The sequence below is a fragment of the Tauraco erythrolophus genome, chromosome 4, assembly GCF_009769465.1.
Source record: "Tauraco erythrolophus isolate bTauEry1 chromosome 4, bTauEry1.pri, whole genome shotgun sequence".
Lineage (NCBI taxonomy): Eukaryota > Metazoa > Chordata > Aves > Musophagiformes > Musophagidae > Tauraco > Tauraco erythrolophus.
In genome coordinates, this window is record NC_141468.1 from 86,229,740 (window position 1) to 86,250,634 (window position 20,895).

At 47.6% G+C, this 20,895-nt stretch overlaps 1 protein-coding gene across 4 annotated transcripts; it reads right to left on the minus strand.

The window, feature by feature from the left end:
* Positions 1–8,662: 8,662 nt before the first annotated feature.
* Positions 8,663–20,869, minus strand: ATP6V1E1 (ATPase H+ transporting V1 subunit E1). 4 transcript variants are annotated; one of them, XM_086610641.1, is made up of 9 exons: positions 20,771–20,869; positions 16,585–16,650; positions 14,688–14,797; positions 14,135–14,201; positions 12,209–12,298; positions 11,293–11,361; positions 10,811–10,905; positions 9,873–9,960; positions 8,663–9,279 (listed from the first exon to the last, which is right to left on the minus strand). In XM_086610641.1, exons 1-9 carry the CDS (start codon positions 20,801–20,803, stop codon positions 9,217–9,219), a joined length of 681 nt encoding a protein of 226 aa, XP_086466767.1. In that variant the 5' UTR covers positions 20,804–20,869; the 3' UTR covers positions 8,663–9,216. The 4 variants fall into 4 exon arrangements, with proteins under 4 accessions (XP_086466767.1, XP_086466768.1, XP_086466769.1 ...); XM_086610642.1 differs by lacking the exon at positions 20,771–20,869 and adding an exon at positions 17,092–17,259; XM_086610643.1 differs by lacking the exon at positions 16,585–16,650.
* Positions 20,870–20,895: the final 26 nt, after the last annotated feature.

Consider the following 20,895-nt stretch of genomic DNA (forward strand, 5'->3'; position numbering starts at 1 on the left):
ATTGCAGTGCATCCCATAACTGACTCTAAACAGTGTTCCTTGAATTATCCAGGTAGTAGATAAGCCTTCGAAAGAAAACGTGACCTTCAGGGAGTCCATCTCACAGCCCACCTGCTCCCAGTAGGCAGGTGCAGATCAAACTTTACCTACTAACTTAAGTAACAAAGACATCGTAAGTTTTTATGTAAACCATTATAGAAAGGCACCTAAGTACATGGTCACTAAGTATAACGGTATTTTTACATGCTAAGCATATTTTCTCCTTGGAAATTCAATTTCAAATTTAATCTACAGGTCCTAAACACCATGTCTCTACCTGGGAAAACATCTTCTGGTACAACAGAAGTCTCAGCATCTGAAAACAGGACTAAGAAGCAACTATTCTGCTCACTGGAGTACAAGAGAACCACAGCACCCAAACCCCCTGCACTGCAGCTTGGGGAAGCCACTACCTCTGGAGAAGGACATGGAGCTCACAGGTCACTGCACCACTCACAGCACATCTGCAAAACACAACACAGCACTTGGCAGTTCAGTCCTGCCAAGCACCCAGGCAGCTACGCTGGTCAGACAGGCAGTACCACCACATGGCTACCTGCAACCAGGGCCAGAGAGCCCCAGTGACTAGTTCAGTAGAGAATCTTACTAAGATAAGGATTTACTCCCTAAAAGGTCCCCACCTCACTGAAGATCAGCATCACACCTCGTAGGTGCTGCACAGTCTGCACCCAGCAATTGAACATGCCCTGCCCAATTTGGAGAAAATCTTAGTTTAACAGAGTGTTTTGGAAACATGCTGCCATCAGAGTGAGTCAAAAGTATCTTCATCAGTGTAGTGACAGGTGCTTTAATCTAGTAAAGTTTTATATATATGATTATATCATATTTTTTATGTATTACATTTTCAAACAGTGAGATTCTGATGTATTATTATAACAGCTAGTATCTAAGCCAGCTTTAACAAAACACACAAATCCTGTTACCTGTTGTGCTCCCAAACCTGAAGAACAGCTTAGGTATTACCATCCTCATCAAGAGTTACTTGAAATTACGTAGTTATTACTATTCAGCCACCTGAAATTACGTAGTTATTGCTACAAAGGAACAGAAAAAAACAGTTAATGGAAGCACAACACCCCCTCTGCCTCCCACCACCTGCCAAACCAATCCCGGCTCCCATCATCAATACAGATCTCGGTCTCAGCAATGGAAAACTCAAGACTCCACATGCTCACAGCTTACACAAAGACTCACCACAGAAGTTACTCTCCCACCAAAACAGCCGTGCTCAGTACGGACCCTTCCCAGGAGAAGGGCTACACCCACCCGTACCCGCAGAGCTGTGACCCCCCCCCCCCCCCCCCCGATTTCCATGTGCAGCTCCAGCCGAGTGGGGAAACGGGAGAGGAGAAAAGCCTTAGATGTGCCCCAAAACCCAGAAACTTCAGAAACTAAACCTTAACAAAACTTTTGCTTCAGCAGCTGCGTAACAAAAACCTTCAGGATTAGGAACTAAATAATTCCCCGTGGGAAAACCCGGGAAACCAACAGCCCCCGCCCCGACCCCGCCACAGCCGGACCGGGATCCCCCGTTTCCGGTCCTTTGACACGTTTTTAACTTCAGCACGAGCGCAGCCACCCTAAAAGTAATAAATAAAAAAAAAAATACTAACGCTACACAAAATATCGACAAACTCCTCTGGAGCCCCGCCCTGCTCCGCCCCACCACCGAACCCCGCGCGAAGCGCCACCGGCCCGAAACGGCCCGTATGTACTCCCGCCCGGCTCGTGATTGGTGCTGACTGCGTGACGATACCAGCGCTGATTGGACAGCGGCGGCCAGGCCCCGCCCCCCCGCCCCGCCCCGCCCGCAGGTGCGCGGCGGCCCCCGAGGCGCCAAGCGCTGCAGTACCGGCTGTCGCCGCCAGGGGGCGACAAAGTGGGCACCGCGCGGGTTCCCGCGCAGACGGCGCGGCGGGAGCGGGTGCGGGCGGGGCCGCGGGGGGTCCCGCGGGCGGTCGGGGGGGCTCGGGCTGCGGGGGGACCCCGCCGGCGGCGCTGGGGCAGCCACGGCGCGGGGAATCGGCTGGCGCCGCGGCTGCTCCCGCAGCTGGTGAGCGGGGACTTTGCTCGGGGAGTGGCAGAGGAGCGGAGCTCCCGGGGTCGGGGCTACCGGAGTGCCGGGGGCTGACGCCCCCCTGCAGGACTCGCTGCGAGGGGCTCGGGGAGCCGCGGGGGCGGCTCCAGGCAGCGGCGGGTGCTGCCCGAGCCCCCGCCCAGGTGTGCTAAGAAAAGCCCGGCCCTGGCGGTGCCATCCGTCGGTCTGTACCGTGTGACGGCGCATTGACTGTGCCCCTCTGTGCCAGTGCCCGCTCCGCACCGCAGCGCGACGAGGCGGTGGAGTTTCGCTGGAGACGTGGCCGATGTTCACGCTGCGGTGACACAAAGAGGAGGCCGGCCCGGCCCTGGGTGTGAGGACTCTGCTCTGTGGGAGCTGCGCGCTGTCCCTGAGGGATAAAGGGCACCCCGACAGCCGAGGTACCGCCGGCATCCCAGCCCAGGGCTGGTGAGTCCCAGCGGGTTTCAGCACTGACCCTCTGGGTCCCCTCTCGGGGGGCAGCAGCTGCAGCTCGGCCTGTGGGGCCGGGGGTCCCCAGCAGCTCCCGATTCCAGCCATAGGATCAGCCCCTGCTCAAACCATCAACCAGCAACGGCCGTACAGGCTCCGCACGCCACGTCTCCCACCCAGTCCTGTCCCCCAGCAAGAGGGGCTCCTGTCCCACCTCCCAACCGGCTGCAGAGGGGCTGTGGGAGGAGCCCGGGCTACTGGCCCTGGCTGCCGGCCACAGCTGTGGCTGTGGAGAAGATACGGAGGGCCCTTGGCACCTGCCAGCAGCCCTGGCACACTGGTCCACAGCCCGGGGTGAGTACGAGCATTCCCCTGTACCAGTGGGGTTTGCCCGCAGTGACGAGTTTTGGTGCCTCTGGGGAGCCGGCACGGGAAGAGGCACCGTGGCCTTTCAGACGAGGTCGGGGACGGCTGGGCTCCTCCGATGGCACGGCCACACAGGGAGACACGTTTGCACCGGGGTCCCTGGACGTGGGGAGCTCCCCTGGCATCCCACAGCAGGCGTTTGGGGGTGGCTCTGAGCCCCACAGGGGGCCATTGTTTAACTTAAAACCTTATTTTTCAGCTCAAAACGTGCTGCGGTGGGAGCAGGGGCTGCTCAGGGACCCGCACCAGCTCCTGCAGCCCCATCGGTGACACGGTGAAGCCGGCCTGGCCAGGCCCAGGACCAACGATGCCGCCTGGCAGTGCCGACACGTGGGGAAGGCTCATCCCGGCACCCAGTGAGGAGCACGGCCCCGAGGCAGCGAGCGTGGGGGAACACCGGTGGGGAGGACGTGGCTGGTGAGGTGAGTGCCCGGACACGTTGGCTGAGCGGAGCTGTGCGGGGGGAGCGGGGCTCATGGCTCCGGGGCCGGCTGTGCTGGCGGGGATCTCCAGGTGCCACAGGAGGCACTGGGGCCCCCAGGGTCAGAGGGGTGGGTGGGGGCCAAGCTCCCCCAGGCCGTGGGAGTAGGGTGCTGGCTCGCGGGTAGGTGCTGGGGGCTGCCGTGCTCTAGAGAGTCGGGCAGTTGGGAGCTCTGGGAGCACTTTTGTGCTTGGGGCACTTTGGCTTTGCCTGTTGTCCTGCTGGTGGGGTGGCGAGGGGTGGGCACTGTACCCCATCAGGGCTCCCTGCAGGGCCCTTTGGGGGGAAGGAGGGGTCCCAGTGGGGCAGTGTGGGTGGGGGTGCTGGTGTGTGTCCCTCGGGGCTCAGCACTGCAGGGCCAGGGCCTGCACCTGCCTGGGCAGGGTCCCCCCATGGCCAGAGGCTGTTTGTGGGTGCAGGTGGGGCCCTGGGGGGTCCCGTGGTTCCCATCCCCACAGCCCACCCTGAGCCAGGGCTGGGCGGGTCTGGGCTGTGTGTTTTGGGGGGCTGTGGCTGCGAGGGGCATTTGGGGAGGTGGAAGTGGGCACTGTCAGAGTCTGGCCCAGACCCTGCTGGCACTGGTATGGTGCCAGCTCCATCCCCACTCTGGGGCTGCTGGCTGGCTGGCTGCGCAGCTGGTGCCGCGCAGGGCAGGATTTCACCCAGAATTTGGCTCTCACCCACCCTTCTGGGGGGAAGTGGGATGTTTCTGGTGTCCTCATTTCTCCCTTCACTCATCACAGGGGTACAGTGCTGAGCTGCTGCCACCGAGGGGGCCGAGCAGAGCTGCCCGTGCCTGGAAGCTCCGGGGGCTCTTTGGGCTGTGCCGCAGTGCCAGGAGGTGATTGTCCCACGTCTCTCCATGTGCAGGGATGGACGGACAGAGAAGACCCAGCCACATCAGGAGCCGCCTGAGCCAGAAGGACTGACGTGGGATGTGGAGCCTCAGGAAGAAGCTGGGCTGCCCTCACCAAGGTGGGTGCTGCTGCCTGCCCTGCCCGTGGCCCCACTCCTGGCTGGGGACATGCCCGCCTGCACCCGACCAGAGACACCGCAGGGACTGTGTGGCTCCAGGTCAGTTGTTTGGGCCCCTGTTTATTTCAGATCCAGCTCGGATTTGGCTCCTATTTGTTTCAGGTCCAGCTCTTGGATGGTTCCCGTTCGGTTTTGGTTCCAGCGCATTTGCAGCTCCCATTTGTTTCTGCTCTGGTTTCAGGTCCAGCTTATGGACAGCTCTGGCCAGTTTCAGCTGCTGTTGGTTGTGGCTCCTGCTGATCTGCACCTCCAGGTTTTCTGGTTCTGCCCCCATTTGGTTTCTGCTCCGGCTCGTTTGCAGCTTCAGGTCATTGTTTCTGCCTCAGTTTTTTTCAGGTCCTGCTCCTGGACGGCTCCAGTGCAGTTTTGGCTGCAGCTCGTTTTCATCTCCAGTGCAGATTGGTCTCCCGCTCCATTTGCTGCTTCAGCTCCTCTTCAGCTCCAGTTGGTCTGTGGCTCCAGCTCGTTTTCGAAAAGGGGCCGCGGCCCCGGGGGGGGTGTCGGGGCCGGGGCGGAGGCGGGCGGGTCGGTCCGTGCCGGTGCCCGGGCGGCCGCGCTGCCGACGCTCCGCGGAGCAGCGGGCAGAGCCGCGGGGCTCGGGGCGCCGGGGCACAATAAAGCCCGGAGGGCCGGAGCTCGGCGCCCCCCGTCCTCGCCCGCGGCCACACGGGGCCGGGCCCGCCCCGCGGGTGCCCCCGGTCCGTTCCCGAGCAGCGCCCGACACCGCCGGGGCTCCCGGGCCCGGCCCGACATCACACGCGGGGCTGGGGGGTCCGGGGCTCCGCAGCAGCGGGGGAGCCGGGTGTTTCCCGGGTCCGAGAGCGGAGCCTGGAGCTGCGTTCCCGGGGCCGGGAAAGGGGCTGGAGCAGAGACTCAGTGCGGGGAGTTTGGGCTCGGAAACAGAGAGCCGGTCGCACTTGTGTGCACCTCCAGGGATCATTCCTACAGCATCTGTGTCTCTGATTAACGTTAACAGCTCTCAGTGTGAAAAGCAAGCACCGAAAAAGGGTTTGCGACTCAGATGTGCAGTAACATTTTAAGTTCTCTGCTGATCACTTAGTGCCAAACCTGCTGTTAAATTTCCCACTGCCAACTGTGCCGAACAAGTGGAACATTATCTATTTCCCTAACTCCTTTTCCAGCACTAGACAGAACCAGCTCTGCACTCTCCATTCATCTGCAGTGCTTGCCTCTCCCATCACAACTTAATTCTTTTACCTGAAGCCTGATTTAACACCTCCTTTGTTTCCTGTTTGTTTACTATACCCAACTGGAATATTTTGCATGCTTATACAAAGATGAATAGAGATCAATATCCTCATGGATTTGCCCTAGGTCATCAGGTAAATCAGTATGAAAAAGAAATTGTGCGCCCTACTTCATTTGCTTAAATCAGCAGTACAGTTCAAACAACAGAACAGTGCTGCAAAGCTGTTCCAGTAGGAACTCTGAAATCCACCTGAAACGCTGCTTTTGTTTCACACGTTACTTGTAAAAACCTGAGTGCAAACCTTGGATGAAGACACAACAGGATTACCAACTATACTAGGCAAACGTGGATGGGGTAGCCCTGTTTTTCTCTCCAATTCTAAGGCAATAAAATTTGGTAACAGCCTCTGTTACCTGGAATGAAGGACAGGGATGTTCCAGGTAACGCAGACACTGATTTTTGTAACTAAATTCTCCCATGTGGTTGTCCCAAAATTAAAATTAATCAGCGCTTTCTTAAAACACAGTTTCAGGAAACTGCTGGTGCCCGAGGAAGCTCCTGTCGCAGCTGCCCTGGCTCAAGCTCCGAGTGCCTGCAATTCTGCTCATCAACTGAGCAAACATACGTGTTTCCTTTAGCGTGGGGTGAGGCAGGGGGGGCTAAACCACCAGCCTCAGGCTTCAGATGTGATACACATAAACCTGAGACCATTTCTTAAGGACCTGCTTGGAATCACTGCTGCCCAAGTGATAGACCAACACTAAAATCATTCTTGCAGCCCCTAATTTTCGTAGGTAAGGATGACAGAGGCTATTTCTTCCTCCTTCCTGCACAGGAAGATACAAAACTAACAAGAGGAAAGTGAATAGCAACTCCAATATCTTCCACCATGAGTTCCACAGTCAGACACTTAACGAGTTATTCTTTTGCTTTTCAAAAATATACAAGATCTGGATCTGTGAAGGTCTTGTTAACTTCATGAAAGCAACAGCCCATGAGACCCTGTAGAATGAATCCCTTTTTGTCTCAGCCGAGCATGTTTATGTCACTGGTGTCAGAGAAAAGTCTTGACAGCTTCTAACATATTTTTTTCTCCTGAATAAAACCTACCTGAAGATAATATTGTAATATGGCCCATTATTGCAGCATGACCTGCAGCAGAGCCATCTGTCTCTTCTGTGCCCCGACCTTTACTTTATTCTGCCTGTGACTTTATCTCCACGCGTTGCTCCATTGCCTGTGTCAGTTTTCCAAGCGAAGCAGTAGCACTAGGACAACACAAAAGCTGCACTTGGAATGAGGATGCCCAGATCTCGGCCACTCACTTCTACAGAGATGATTTACGATCTGTTTGAAGCTTTTCCATCAGGCACTGGAGCAAATATTCACAGTGCACATCACCTACCAAAGATTAGTAACCTCCTCTTGTCTCACCCTGCAATATTTGACTTCCATACGCAGCACACTGGTTCAACATTTAGAGTTTCTGTTCCTACCCTTAGCTGTAGAGAAAATAAGGACTCAAATTCAACTGCATTGTCAAAGCACTGGCAGATAGCCTGTGGATGAGTTGGATGAAACCACCAAAACGACCAAAATAAATCTGTTCCAAAAAGTACTGTTTCAACGAAGAAAGAGCCCAGTTAGGTGCCCATGTGCAAAGGCTTTTCCTTCACTACAAGTGTTTCACAAAACCAGATCCCAACACTTAGTCAGGAAGCTCTGTCACTGACGGTTGCAAAAATGAAAGCTTTAGTAGTTATCCAAAATTCTTGGAAAAAGTAGGATTTTAGTCGAGATACACTTATTGCCCAGTCATAGAACCATGTATCAAAAAGCAAAGCACTAAAAGAATAAACACCATAACCACTTACGCAGAAGACAAGAACCAAATGCAACAGCAAGGAGCAGCAAAACTAAAAAAAAAGCACAACCAAAAAAATCCCCCAACCCAACAAAACCTCACAAACCTTGCTGAAGAGTCTTATCTTGCAAGAGAAAATAGAAAGATTAACTAAGTTTTGATTCAGGATTTTCTCAGCAATCTCCATTTTAGAGAAATGAGGCAGTGAAAGGCTTATGTAGCATTTAGAGTCTTTACTTTACGCGGGGGCATGCACCTCAAGTTGAGAAGAAAGGGCCTCAGCTTAAAAACCACTGCACAAAGCAGTGTTGCTGCAGCTTGGCAACTATTCCTCAAAATTCCTACCATTCCTGAATCACTGCAATGCTTAGAGAAGATGATTTCAAAACACATTCAAGCAGTAGTTTGTTTCAGCAGTTTCTTATTTCTGTGAAACGAGTTTCAGAATTGAGAACTAGCTGAAGAGGCAGGTATTCTGGCAGAAGCTTGTAGCGTGGAAAGTCACCTCCAGAATTTTTCTATCCTGCACCATAGAAGCTGGAGACAACACTCCATCACAGCAGAAGCAAAGGAGAAGCACGTGTTCGTAAAACCTAAGTTTAGGTAGTGAATGTAGTTACATTACTGTTATTTAACTTGATAGTAACTCGAACAATAGACAGAATAGTTGCAACAGAGTCGGCTGTTGTTCCTCAAATCCTGAAACACAACTACTACAGGAGTATGGCTTGGGTCTCCTGCACAGAAGCAACGACCCTGTCACTGGCAGCGAACTGCATTTGTTATACGTAAGGAGCGCAGCTGTGGCACTCTGGCTCTCTCTCGTGAAAGATGATGGAGGGAGCAAAGCTACTGACCCATTTTTTAGAAATAAAGAGGCTCATCTTAAGAGTCCTATCCAAAAGGCTTGCCAACAATCCAACTTTACTCAGGCAAACAGCTTGTCAGTACTCCGTACACTTGAATTCCAGCTTCACAGACCAGTTATTGCACGCAGCCCTAAGTCCTTATGCACACAAGCCTACTTTTCAAAGGCTGCTGTCCATCCCCCAGAGAGAAGCTACAAAGAACTCCACAGACACACGCATTTTTATTTTAATAAATAAAGTTTTACAGGCTCAGGCTTTTTTTTTTTTTTTAAATCACATATACAGAACAGAAAAATGCCTGACCAATTAACATGAATTAAACTACTAACCCTGGGAAGGAATGCATGCCCTCTCTAACACTGAAGAGCTGAACTGGAAAGGGATTTCCCATCGACAGCATAGTAATTTACTTCACAGATTAGACAACTTGAAAGAGACGTGGCCAAAGCAAGGAGAGTGACCCTAAATGGACCACTTGTCTTTACAGAGCCACAAGAGTGCAAGGAAAGCCAAGAGCTCAAATGCCTCCATTTTCTAGTGTCACTGCTGGGTGAACACGTGTTTCTTCACATCCTTTAAGCAATAATACATTCTAACCACGAGTGGAGAGGCTAAGCACAGCAGGTAGGCAAAATCATTCCATTGAAGAGCAGATATTGGATGACAAGGTAATGTTATATTTCAAGATTTTAAATGAGCAGATGCTTTTGCATCCCTGTTCAGTATGGCAGTGGAACAGATCCCACCTTCTCTCATAGAGGTTTAGTCCAAAAACTTCCTGTTGGCATTAGCACCAAAGAGAGCCACTCTGATTTCTGGCATCATCTGTTGAGAAAAAGTACATCAGTCACATGCAATGGGCAATACAACTGCAGGACGTTCCTCCTCGCAGGCACGGTGTGATGGCTAGGCCAGGCTTCAAAATCCAGATGTCAATTCATTGGAGGTTTCTGAAGCCTTTATCTGATGACACGCTGCCTGCTACTCTACACACTTAACAGATTGCTGATACTGCACCATAAAAAAGATGTCAAAGAGGGTTTTTTTCCACTAGGGCATAACAGGCCTCAGCAAAAGTTTCCAGTATACTCAAGCTAGCTTCAGTAATTCAAGTTAGCCTCGCTATTTCCACATCTTGACTGCAGTGTAGTCATAACAAATCTTTCACTGTCATAATTTCTAGAGTTCTATGCTCATGCTTAATTCAAAAGGCATCATTCTGGGAAAAGCCATGTTTGTTGCAGAGAAGCAAACGGTAGTTTGCTTCTTTCCATTCAAAAATAACTTCTTACTTGTCATCCACAAGTCTGATTCCACACACTACTGTGACTGTTAACACACTGGAAACACAAGGATTTAATTACAAGACAAAACTAGTTAACTATATCTTATTCACTTCAGCACGTAGAAAAACTTACCTGCTGGGCTACAAGGTCCAGTCGACTTTCCAGGGTATTGGAAACCTTAATTTTACCATCACTGTTGTAGATTTCAACACCTCCAGCACTAGAAAAGGGAAAAAAAAAATCCATAAAACCCAAGACTCATGTCAAAGTCAGAACGTGGCAGAGATATTATCCCAAATCAGTGGTTACAGGCAAGTCAGATACATAGATTTCTTTTTTAAAAAAAAAAAACAAACTTTTTTTGAAGGTGTCTTAATAGGAGTCAGCACAAAGCCATCCAGTGAAGCACCACTGCAGAGTATCTTCAGAGTTATTAGAAACCATAGCTACATACAAGGGTCTTTAATAGTATGATCTATGAAATTTGTCACTTCAAAACAGCTTCAGGCTCTGTATTTTATTATTAATAGACAGCTTGCAGATTTGGGGACGTGAGGAAGAATGCTGGAAGGGTTTTTTGCTGGCCCATACATGGAGATGGCTGATTATCAGAATATACAGCTTTGCACCGCGTTCTTTATGGCACCATATGGAAATAGAGCCTTGCAGACGTAACAGACATAGATGCCCACCAGGTGATGGTCCTGCAGCACCTCACAACTCAATCTCCTTCATCTGGAGGTAGGAAGCATTGCCACATCTGCATTCTCTCTCTTTAAAAGACCAATAGTTAAGTTTCTGCATAGTTATCCTCTACTTCAGCACTGTTGAATCAGGATGGAGGTTACACAAAGCTTTTATTGATGTTTTTGATCAGGACAGCACTTGTCTGGAGGAAACTGCAGGGTCTGTACTTGATTAATACAAAGAAGCACCAAACTCCACTAGAACAGCAGCAGATGCACTGCAGGGATATTCCATGCATAATTTTCTGAGACTGCTCTAGTAGGAGCTGTGGCTTGAAAAGCTGCATTAAGTTAGTCTGTATAAAAGACTCTCATTTTCCTTACATTTCCTCTGGCAGGAAGTTGTCTTGGTCAATGTGAACATCCACATCCCTTTTTGTGGCATTTTTGTAGATGGGAATGCTCTTCTGTACAGCAGTCTAGGATACAAGATAAACCTCTAATTAGCATTGACAAATGCTAGTGCATGACTTGGGTTTGGTCACTCATTCATTTGCAGTAGTAAAACGAAGGGATTGAGGCCCCTCTTTTTTTTATTAAGCAACTATATTTCAGTATGGCTTTTGAGCCAAAACTAATTATTATTCTTAATATTGTAGCAATGTCTGAAGTTTCCTAGGTAATATTCAAGCAAGCAAATCATCCCCAACTTGAAAAGCATGCTTGTTCTCTTGCATTGCATCTGCAGCAGAGTGCAGCAAGCACATGTTTTCTTGTCACACAGATGGGATCTGAGCAGCAAAGATTTGCACTTAGGTCCCAGCTTTCATGAGGAAGATACTGTCATACTATTCTAGGTGCCTTACCTTAACCATAGGGAGATCCTGTTTCCTGCACCGAACAACTATTCTGGGTTCAAGCAGCTGGTAGAATCCCTGCACGAGATAACCATTACAGTATCAGAAAAGTAACATTTTAATTGTCTTAAAAAAAATCTCCTATTTTGCAAGGGCATGTAGTGATAAGACAAGGGAAAATTGATTTACGCTGAAAGAGGGTAGACTGAGATTAGATTTAAGGAAGAACCTTTTCACTCTGAGGCACTGGAACAGGTTGCCCAGAGAAGCTGTAGCTGCCCCATCCCTGGAAGTGTTCAAGGCCAGGTTGGATGAGGCTTTGAGCAACCTGATCTAGGGGAAGGTGTCCCTGCCCATGGCAGGGGGGTTGGAACTAGATGATCTTTGAGGTCCCTTCCAACCCAAACCATTCTGTGATTCTATGCAGCTGTTGGAGAAGACATGTAGTAGTTTCAGGTGCCTGTTCTACTAAATCCTGTCTCGCAGTTCCTGTAGAAATAGAGTAGAGTAGAATAGAATAGGTTTAGTTCCATCTAGTCCAACTGTGAGATAACTACTGACTTCCAGGTTTGAATAAACAGCTTTTGCCAAAGTGCATTTGATCCAACTAATTAGGGCAGAAGCTTAAAGCGTGCATCCTATATGTGCATGTTACGATGTACGTGCGTGCACCTGCAGTTATTCTTATAACGGAACTGCTGCTTGCTATACCAGGTTTTACACCTCAAAATAAGCTGCAGCCTCATCTGTTCAGAATCTAAGACCGAAAGAAATAGCAGAAATGATGTTTAAAACTCAAAGATCACCCAGCAATGTTTGATCTAGACTCCAATACAACTGTAACCTCCAGTGGGTTATGTCTGAAGACAGACACCTAGGAGGACAGGGGTTGCGGTCACCTCTTTGTTACAATTTCAATATTTACCTGTAGAACTAGTCCGTCCAGCAGTGTCTGGTACCTGGCAGGATCCTTCACCACCTTGGCAAGTCTCTGCTTGGCCTCATTCAGCAATTCCTACATTCAGAAGAAAGTAGATCAGCAGAGCCCATCTGTGTGGCGTTTGGTTCCATGCCTACCAGCTTTCTGTACTCCTGTTATAGCTATCACGTCCTGCCAACACGTCAACGGAGACTCCAGCTCCGTTGCTCATGCTCATCCAAGTTAGACCTTCGTTTCTGTGCACGGCACAATACCCTTTCCAAACAGTTCCCTTCTCCCTGCCCTGATCTGAACTCATTATAACCTGACAATAATTCCTTTTTCATGAAAAAGGGAGACCTCAGTGGTAAAAGGATAGTATTCATAATATTAACTCAGACAGACAAACTAAGTATTTTGTACATCATTGCCTAAAGTAAACTAATAAAGTTGTCCGAATAACTAATTTCTTCAGCTTTGTGGTTGAGCAAAGAAATCTCATCTTTCTTTTTATCAAACAATATTCAGGTCGAGTTATTTTTTAATTGTAAGTAAACGCAAGACAAAATTTAAAAGCAAGAGCCTATTTTTAATTTGAAGTAGCTGGTTTTGCTTATCTTTATTCAACAAATCAGTATCAGATGAGACTGAATTTTTAACAAACTTGAGTCAACTCAAACATGGCTCCTAGAACTGAACCATCATAATTACTTCAGATAAAGAAATTGTCTGATTTTGTAGAAACCTTTCTTTACTGTCCTGCCTCTCAGTGTTTCAAAGAAGAGTGCATGTTAACACAATCAGTACTAGGATACAAGACTAACACAATCCAACGTCACAGTCCAACCTAGTTATCCTGTCCATCCTAAAGTAACAGCATTTCTGGAACTGCTCATCTCTCTCGTTCATGAAAGAGGCCAAGATCTGATAAGGGAAGCAAGAGCTAGCAGCATGTGACTTGAAATGTTTTAAAATGAGGAAGAGTGTTATGCATTACTCAGAAGCATCAGGTTGAATCAGCTGATAAATGAGGAAGAGACTACCCAGCAGAGACTACCACAATAGGGTTAGCTCTTTAGCCACCCACCTTCCTTCTCTCTGTGAATACAATCTAAAGTTGAAATCAGGTTTAAAGAATCAATAAACTGGTGATTTTTCTTCTGCTGGGTCCTCTTTTTCACGGTAGCCTCAACTCGAGCAACATGACTCAATTTTTCATTTTTTACTTTTACAGGTCTTGCAGCTTTTCCAATAGCTCAACAGCACCATCTAGCAGCATATGGAACACTCAAACTGCTTCTGAGATGGGGTAAGAGAGAAGGGGAAACCTGCAAGCTGTAGAATGAGCAGAATGAGGACACACTACGCCTGGTGTAAGATAAGCACAGTAGGCCTGAACTAAGACTAAACATAGCCTGCTCTGACAAACCTTCGCTCGCTCTATATGTCAATATACAGACTGGTCACTGACTAGAAGAACAAGAAGAGGCCACTAAAGGAGATAGAAAAACCCAGTTAGTGGTGTTTCAAGCCTACTTGCTTGAGCCATGCCAGCTGTAATGCATAAATGTTGCTGCAGGCAAACAGAACTGCAAAGTTCTTCTGACTGTGCAAGACAGAGTTCCTGCTTTTTAAAGAAATAAGTTATTGTCCAGATGATAGATACCACACTGCCTGCAATGTTCCTGGCAGAGAACTGCACTTCCCCAAAAAGAGCAGGTGATAGAAACTGTGAAAACAAGCTAAAAGCAGATTAGTGAAGCTGGACCAAATCCTTAATGACTTTTCAGAGCAGCTGAGAAAGCCATTTTTGTATGTTGAAGCAAACGTCACTCCATTGCAAATCATGTTTTTCTTTAGAGAATGGTTAAGATCGTTTCCTAACGGATGGTAGAAATAGAACCTCTGTGTCTTTACTACAGAGATACTCACTGCAATAAGGTCATCCCTCGCCTTGAGGACCTTCAGTCTTGCTTGATTCATCAGGTTGGACATCTGACTGCAAGTTGCATGATAAAGCTGAGTCAATCCATCAGACTTGGACAGAAGAACTGCAATATTTAGCTGTGTACTTTACATTTAAAGATAACAATTCTACAACATTTAGTAACAAAGCCTGTTGGCCTGTTTGAATCTGCTTCTGAACTTGCACAAACGATACAATGCAGAACCCCGTCCTTCACTAAAGAACCACCAAAACTAAACCTGGCATGACCATTTGTCCAGAGTAACAGACCAGGGTAGAGTTCTAGACAGGAACTACATAAAGAAATAGGAAGGATTCTTTCACCCCAGTTACTAACGGCTACATTATTGCAGCTCACCTTTGATATTTCTCCCCAGAAAAAAAAAAAAACAAAACAGAAACTCAGAACTAAATATATTGGCTACAATTTGCCTATTTGCCATGGAAAAACAGGTTTAAAATTAGCAATAAAACAAGAGCTTAGGCTCTGAAGTCAGCCATCTAATCCAAGCAACTTACATTTTCTTTTGCTGCTCGATTTGTTTCTCCTTCTTTTCGTAATACTCCATGATTTTCAGCCTCTGTGTCTGAACAAGGCGACCCTTCTCGATGTTGAATTCTTCTTCTGCCTATAGGAAAAATTAAATAACTGAACTGGAAATTGATTCCGTGGGCTGAAAAAAACAGAATCAAAAGGAAACAGCCATGCTTTCAGAGAAGTTTCATAGATCAGCTAGGATGACACAATTTATAGTTCCATAGAAACAAAAACCATTTCAACCAGCACTCAAGTCAAAGGGAGTTCAGGAAGTGTTCTGCTGAACTAGAACCGTGCAAACTAAGACACAGCTTACTTTATCAATTGACTGACGTGTTTCCTTGCAGTACCTATTCCTTAGTCACAAAATTACCAAATTTATATATTATATAAAGGACAAGGGGCAATGGATTTAAACTGAAAGAGGGGAGATTTAGGTTAGATATAAGAAAGAAATTCTTTACATTGAGGGTGGTGAGGTACTGGAACAGGTTGCCCAGAGAAGTTGTGGCTGCCCCATCCCTGGAGGTGTTCAAGGCCAGGTTGGATGAGGCTTTGGGCAACCTGGTATAGCGGAGGATTTCCCTGCCCATGGCAGGGGGGTTGGAACTAGATGATCTTTGAGGTCCCTTCCAACCCAAACCATTCTGTGATTCTATGATATACTGTTAAGCAAACCTCATTTTGTCTGAGCTTCGGGTCTAACTTGTTTTTGTAGAATCAGTCTCCTCTCTGCCTACAAGAGGTTCAACCCAAAACAAGCTACCCAGCCCTCAGCGTTCACAAACTTTGTTACTTTAAGCAATTCTTACACAAGGGGAGTGCCAGTATTGCTTTTTCATAAAGCCTAGCCAGACAGCATGTGAAAACACATGGCAAATTTTCATATTTATACCTGAGAATACAATCTCGACTTCTGTTAGCAGACCATCAGGAATACCTACTTTAGTATTGATTAAATATTTCTGCAGATCTCTATGTTTAAGGGAGATGAAATATTATTAGTAATACGTATGCTGAGTCCAATACCAACAAGATATTTCAGTGTTGGCATAATGCAAATCGTTAGGGTTGTAAGGCACCCCTTACCCATGACATAGAAACATCTATATTCTACCACCAGGTTAATACTAAACTCTCGTGGCTTAACCTAAGGGAAGAATTCTGCAAGTGATTCAACTCATGCCTTAAATATAAATCCATGCTTTCATTCCCCAGGATACCTGCTAAATGTCACCAGGAATTAAGTCTGCAGGTGGCTACACAGGTTTAGGAACCTGCTTGCAAACAAACTCCCACCAACATAATTCCACCAGTTTAAATTTCACCTTTTATCATTTTGGCACACGTACGAACACCTGTGCAAGATTACTAGCATCAGTGCTATTAATTAATTAATATTAGTACTATTAATGTCTCTGCCTGCCATGCTACGGAAGTCAAGCAAAAATTAAAATTAATTCTTCTGGTAACAGCTTGTTATGACAAACCTTAGCAGAATTCCTAATTATGCAGAGAACTCCCTTAATCCTCAAGCTTAAGGTGGGGGAAAGTGTTCCACTTATTCCAGTCTATTCACATCACCACTCAGCTCTCCTGATTGCTTAAAAAAAAAAAAAGCATGAACTCGCATACGAATAAATTTCTATTTTACGAACCACTACGAAAACTTTGAGCAAAATTAGCTCCAGCTTGTTTGACTTGTTAAAAGACAAACTGTATTTGGTAGCACCATTTTTTTTGCTATGCAATAATTAAACATGAAGTAAGCTGTAGCTTACAGAAGTGTTCTAGCACCTCTCTGACTGCAGCTATCGAAACAGGACGTCAGAGGCAGTTTTCCTTTTGCACTTACTGACACTGAATTTCCATTTTTACCTTTGCATCTATTTCTTCAGCCTTTTCATTGGCTTCCTGCTCAATGAAAGCCATCATATGCTTGATCTGTAACGAGAGAGAGAAAAGAAAATGTTTTCTCTTGGAAAGAGAATATATATCATTTGGTGAGAGGAAATATATATAAATCTATTCCTTATTTGTACAGTAGGCCACTCCATTTAGTGATCCATGTAATAAAGTTGTTTTTCAAGGAAATGAAATTGAGCATACAGGTTAAAGAGTCAGATCATTTTAACACAGATTACAAGAATATTTTTTTTCCCAAATAATTTTATATAATGCTGTTTCACTGGCTGTCATTAGAAGAATGTACTTTAAATATGCAACTATACAAAAAAACCCCCACAAAACCAAACCCAAAACTCAACCTGTGAGGTATTTTCATTCTTCACTAGTGAGAACAACTTTTTTTTTTCCAGATTAGTAAAGTAAAAATAAAAATTCTTACACAATAAAATTAACGGTTTGTTCATTTATTTCATTTACATGAAACATGGAAGATTAGCATAGAGTCCCTGCTCCACGTCAGGCACAGATGGCATTTGAAGGAACCTGGGCCTTCCATGCTAGATGACTGGTGAAGCAAGGCAAAGGGCTACTGGCCGCTCTGGTCAGATTTGTGCAACCAGAAGTTCCTTGACACACCTGAGAAATCCTTCTTGAAAAAAAAAAAAAAAATTGTGATAAATTCTGTAAAGACTTACAAGGTCATCAAAAAAATGCTGCTACATGGTTCAGCTCAAAAGGGCTTTATAGTTGCATATTAGCTTGGATGAGCTGGGGAAGGAGACAGACACAGCAGGGCTACTTACAACCACGGAATGGTTTGGGTTGGAAGGGACCTCAAAGATCATCCAGTTCCAACCCCCCTGCCATGGGCAGGGACACCCTCCACTACACCAGATTGCCCAAAGCCTCATCCAGCCTGGCCTTGAACACTTCCAGGGATGGGGCAGCCACAGCTTGAACACGACCACACCAGGCATATCACATGCTGCTGTAGAGCTTGGTATGCACTAACATATTCTACTCGAAGAACCCTTTTCAAACCACCTCAAAGCACTATAAAGCACAGGACCAACAAGGAAAGCAATTATACTGAGCTCTGCTTATTTATCACATGCCTTTCTGTGGCCAGGCCTAAGATTAGCTTCACATTTGGGGCAGACCATAAGGACTCGTGCCCAACCAAACTGCAACTTTCAACGGGTATGGCCATTTAGAATCACAGAATCACAGATGGTTTGGGTTGGAAGGGACCTCAAAGATCATCCAGTTCCAACCCCCCTGCCGTGGGCAGGGACACCCTCCACTACACCAGGTTGCCCAAAGCCTCATCCAACCTGGCCTTGAACACTTCCAGGGATGGGGCAGCCACAGCTGCTCTGGGCAACCTGTTCACCACCCTCTGAGTGAAAAATTTCTTCCTTATATCCAATCAAAATCTCCCCTCTTTCAGTTTAAAGCCCGGAGCCTTCTCTTCTCCAGGATGAACAGCCCCAACTCTCTCAGCCTGTCAAGGCTCATTTCCAACGGCAGATGGAGTGCACCGTATACTTGAGCAGATCATAAAGCCTTACTGCTTGCACTTAGTGACGAGGCACATTTTGCAGACAACCTGATCTTTATTCAGATCATGAAAGATTCTCTATCTATAACCTCATGTTAAAATGTTTAAAGAGACAAGGAAGATGCCAACGTGAAAACGGAGCCAATATGCAGAACAGCACTGTGCTCACATAGGTGAAAAAACAGAAGTGAACAGACAAATGGAAGATTTTAAGCATGTGCAGTGGAAGAAGTGAGCAGTAACATCTACATCCTCAAAATCAAATCAGCAATTTTTATTTTAATTCCAGTTTGCAACGCTTGCAAGTGCGTTTCCACCCATGGTGTCAGTTTCCTGTCCTGCTCACCTGAGTAGATGACTTGTTGAACCCAACTTGAGATCTACCTGCATTTCAGAAAGGGCAAGAGAGGCAGATAAAATACAGAAATAATTTCGCTGAATAGCCTGTTGTTGAAGGAGAGTACAGCAGCAGTAACCCTTACATTACTGAGTCACTTCCTCCAGTTTGGTTTGGTTTCCAAATTTTGAAAAAGTGCTTTAAACAGTTCCAGGTGCTCAAGAAACGTCCTCTGTGTAACAAAGAAGATTAAGATGGAAGCAAGCTGACAGGGCATCCATCTCTCCTAGTCTGACAAAACTGAATAGTGTTATTTCCTTCAAAATCTGTTGTGCTGAAATCCCTTTTTGCTTTTCATAGAGATGGAGATCCTAAGTGAAACTTTTGCCTCTATAAATACAACTAGTTTTAGTAAGAGAAACAAAAGTAATTGTTTTGAAATAAGAGATTAAATTAATAATTTCTGCATAGTAGTATTTCCTACAGAAAGGAATAGAAGGTTTTTCCCCATCAGTAGCAGCGTGGTTATCTTTTCCAAGGGAAGTTTTAGATGTTAAGACTGGCTTTAGCTAGAAGAGACTAGCCAGATCAGACAGAACAATCTATTAGACATTATTGACAGAATAAAGCAAGCAAGTCTATCAGTGGGAAAAAAAATCTTAATTAGAGATGGTTTTCAAAGCGAAAATTATTGAAAGCACCATGGCAAGCAGTTAAAAGTGCAGAGGATCAGTTGGCAAGTTCATACCAGGATTTATACACATGCAGAACTGCCATGCCATCAGCAGCATTCTCCTTTCCAGTTAACAGGACCATCCGAGGCTCAGGAATGTAAAACAACGACAGGAAAGTCGCAGCTGTGAAATGCTATGAGCATTACATGTCTAATATTTCAACAGATCCTGAACTAACCTTCGAAGTTCAGGTCCATAGTGGCTAAGCAAGACCACCCCGATGTCAGCGTTATTTTTATTATCTTCTTGGAAAAGGCAGGGAAAAAGAAACAAGCTTTGCAGATAAAAAGACAAGAGAACATGATGTTACAATCCCCCTTTTGCAGAGAGACAACCTACTGATTTTACTTTCAATGTGACACTTCCTTGCCAAGAGACTATGTTTACTGAATGAGCAAGTGAGACACACAGCACTTATGATGCAGGGGACGAAGGGAACTCGGCTGATCTGCTCATCACCTGTAGGAAACTCCATGGGCTGGTGCTGGCTGGATCTGTGCAGTTTTTAACACCGCACACCACGTTCGAGCCAGCTCAAAGCAGCTGTTTTAGGCAAGGGCAGTGTTTACTGTCAATAGGGACAAAGTGTCCTGCCTCAGAAGGAAGTGTCCTCAGTCAGACCTCAGGGTTGTGAGTTTCCACTGCAGGAGGAGCCCAGGCTGCACCACTCTGCTTCGGATATAAAAGTGAAAAAGGCATTCGAGAGCGCTGAACAGCCTGCCCAAACGCTAAGTTACGGATGGAGTATAGCTATAAGGAAAAAGAGATGGAAAGACCTTGGAAAGCAACATCTAAAAAGACACATATCTGCCTTAAAGTACAGTTAAACACTGCAGGAAGCACAAAGGCTTGATTCAGGTGAGGTACTGGCACAGGTTGCCCAGAGAAGCTGTGGCTGCCCCATCCCTGGAAGTGTTCAAGGCCAGGTGGGATGAGGCTTTGGGCAACCTGGTGTAGTTGAGGGTGTCCCTGCCCATGGCAGGGGGGTTGGAACTGGATGATCTTTGAGGCCCCTTCTAACCCAAACCATTCTGTGATTCTATGATCGTTCATTTCATTACAATCTGGCATAAGATGCCATGGCGCTTTGGCAACGTCGCCAGCGGGCGGCAAATCAATCCTGCGGGGGGAAAACCCGCTTCCTTCGGAGACTTCTCCTTCTCACCCGGATTCCCAGAGTGTCCTTCCCGGCCACCACCCGGCCCCCGCGCTCCCAGGAGAGCGCCGCCGTGGCGGAAAAGCGGGAGAAACCGATCCACAACGCAAACGCGCCGCAGCCGCCTTTGCGCTGCAGGGCTCGGAGCCGCCGCCGTCCCTCCCGGCCTTCCACCGGCTCAGGCGCACCTCAGCCCGGCTTCAGGGCACGGCGGCCGCCCCCGCCGCCCCGGCACAGCCCTCACGTTGGGCCCGGCCGGTCCGTCCCCGCTCCGGAGCCGGGCCGCAGCGCGGGGGACACAGACCCGGCAGCGCCCGCCGCGCCGCGGGGCCTCGGGGTCGCGCCGGGGCTGAGCCCCGCGGCCATACCTGCTTCTGGACGTCGGCATCGCTGAGCGCCATGTTGGCAGCGGGCGCGGGACGGCGACGGGGACCCGGAGCGACCGCGAGCAGAAGCGAATCCGGTCCGGGCCGCAGCCGGTGCTGCTGCCGCT

Excerpts from the sequence above, each read along its gene's own strand:
- ATP6V1E1 (XM_086610641.1), bottom strand. The coding sequence starts at position 20,803 with ATGGCGCTCAGCGATGCCGACGTCCAGAAGCAG. Across the intron at positions 16,651-20,770 it reads ATGCCGACGTCCAGAAGCAG|ATCAAGCATATGATGGCTTT; the intron begins GTATGGCCGCGG and ends CTCTCGTTACAG. Across the intron at positions 12,299-14,134 it reads CGAGGGATGACCTTATTGCA|GAATTGCTGAATGAGGCCAA; the intron begins GTGAGTATCTCT and ends TTCTGAATGTAG.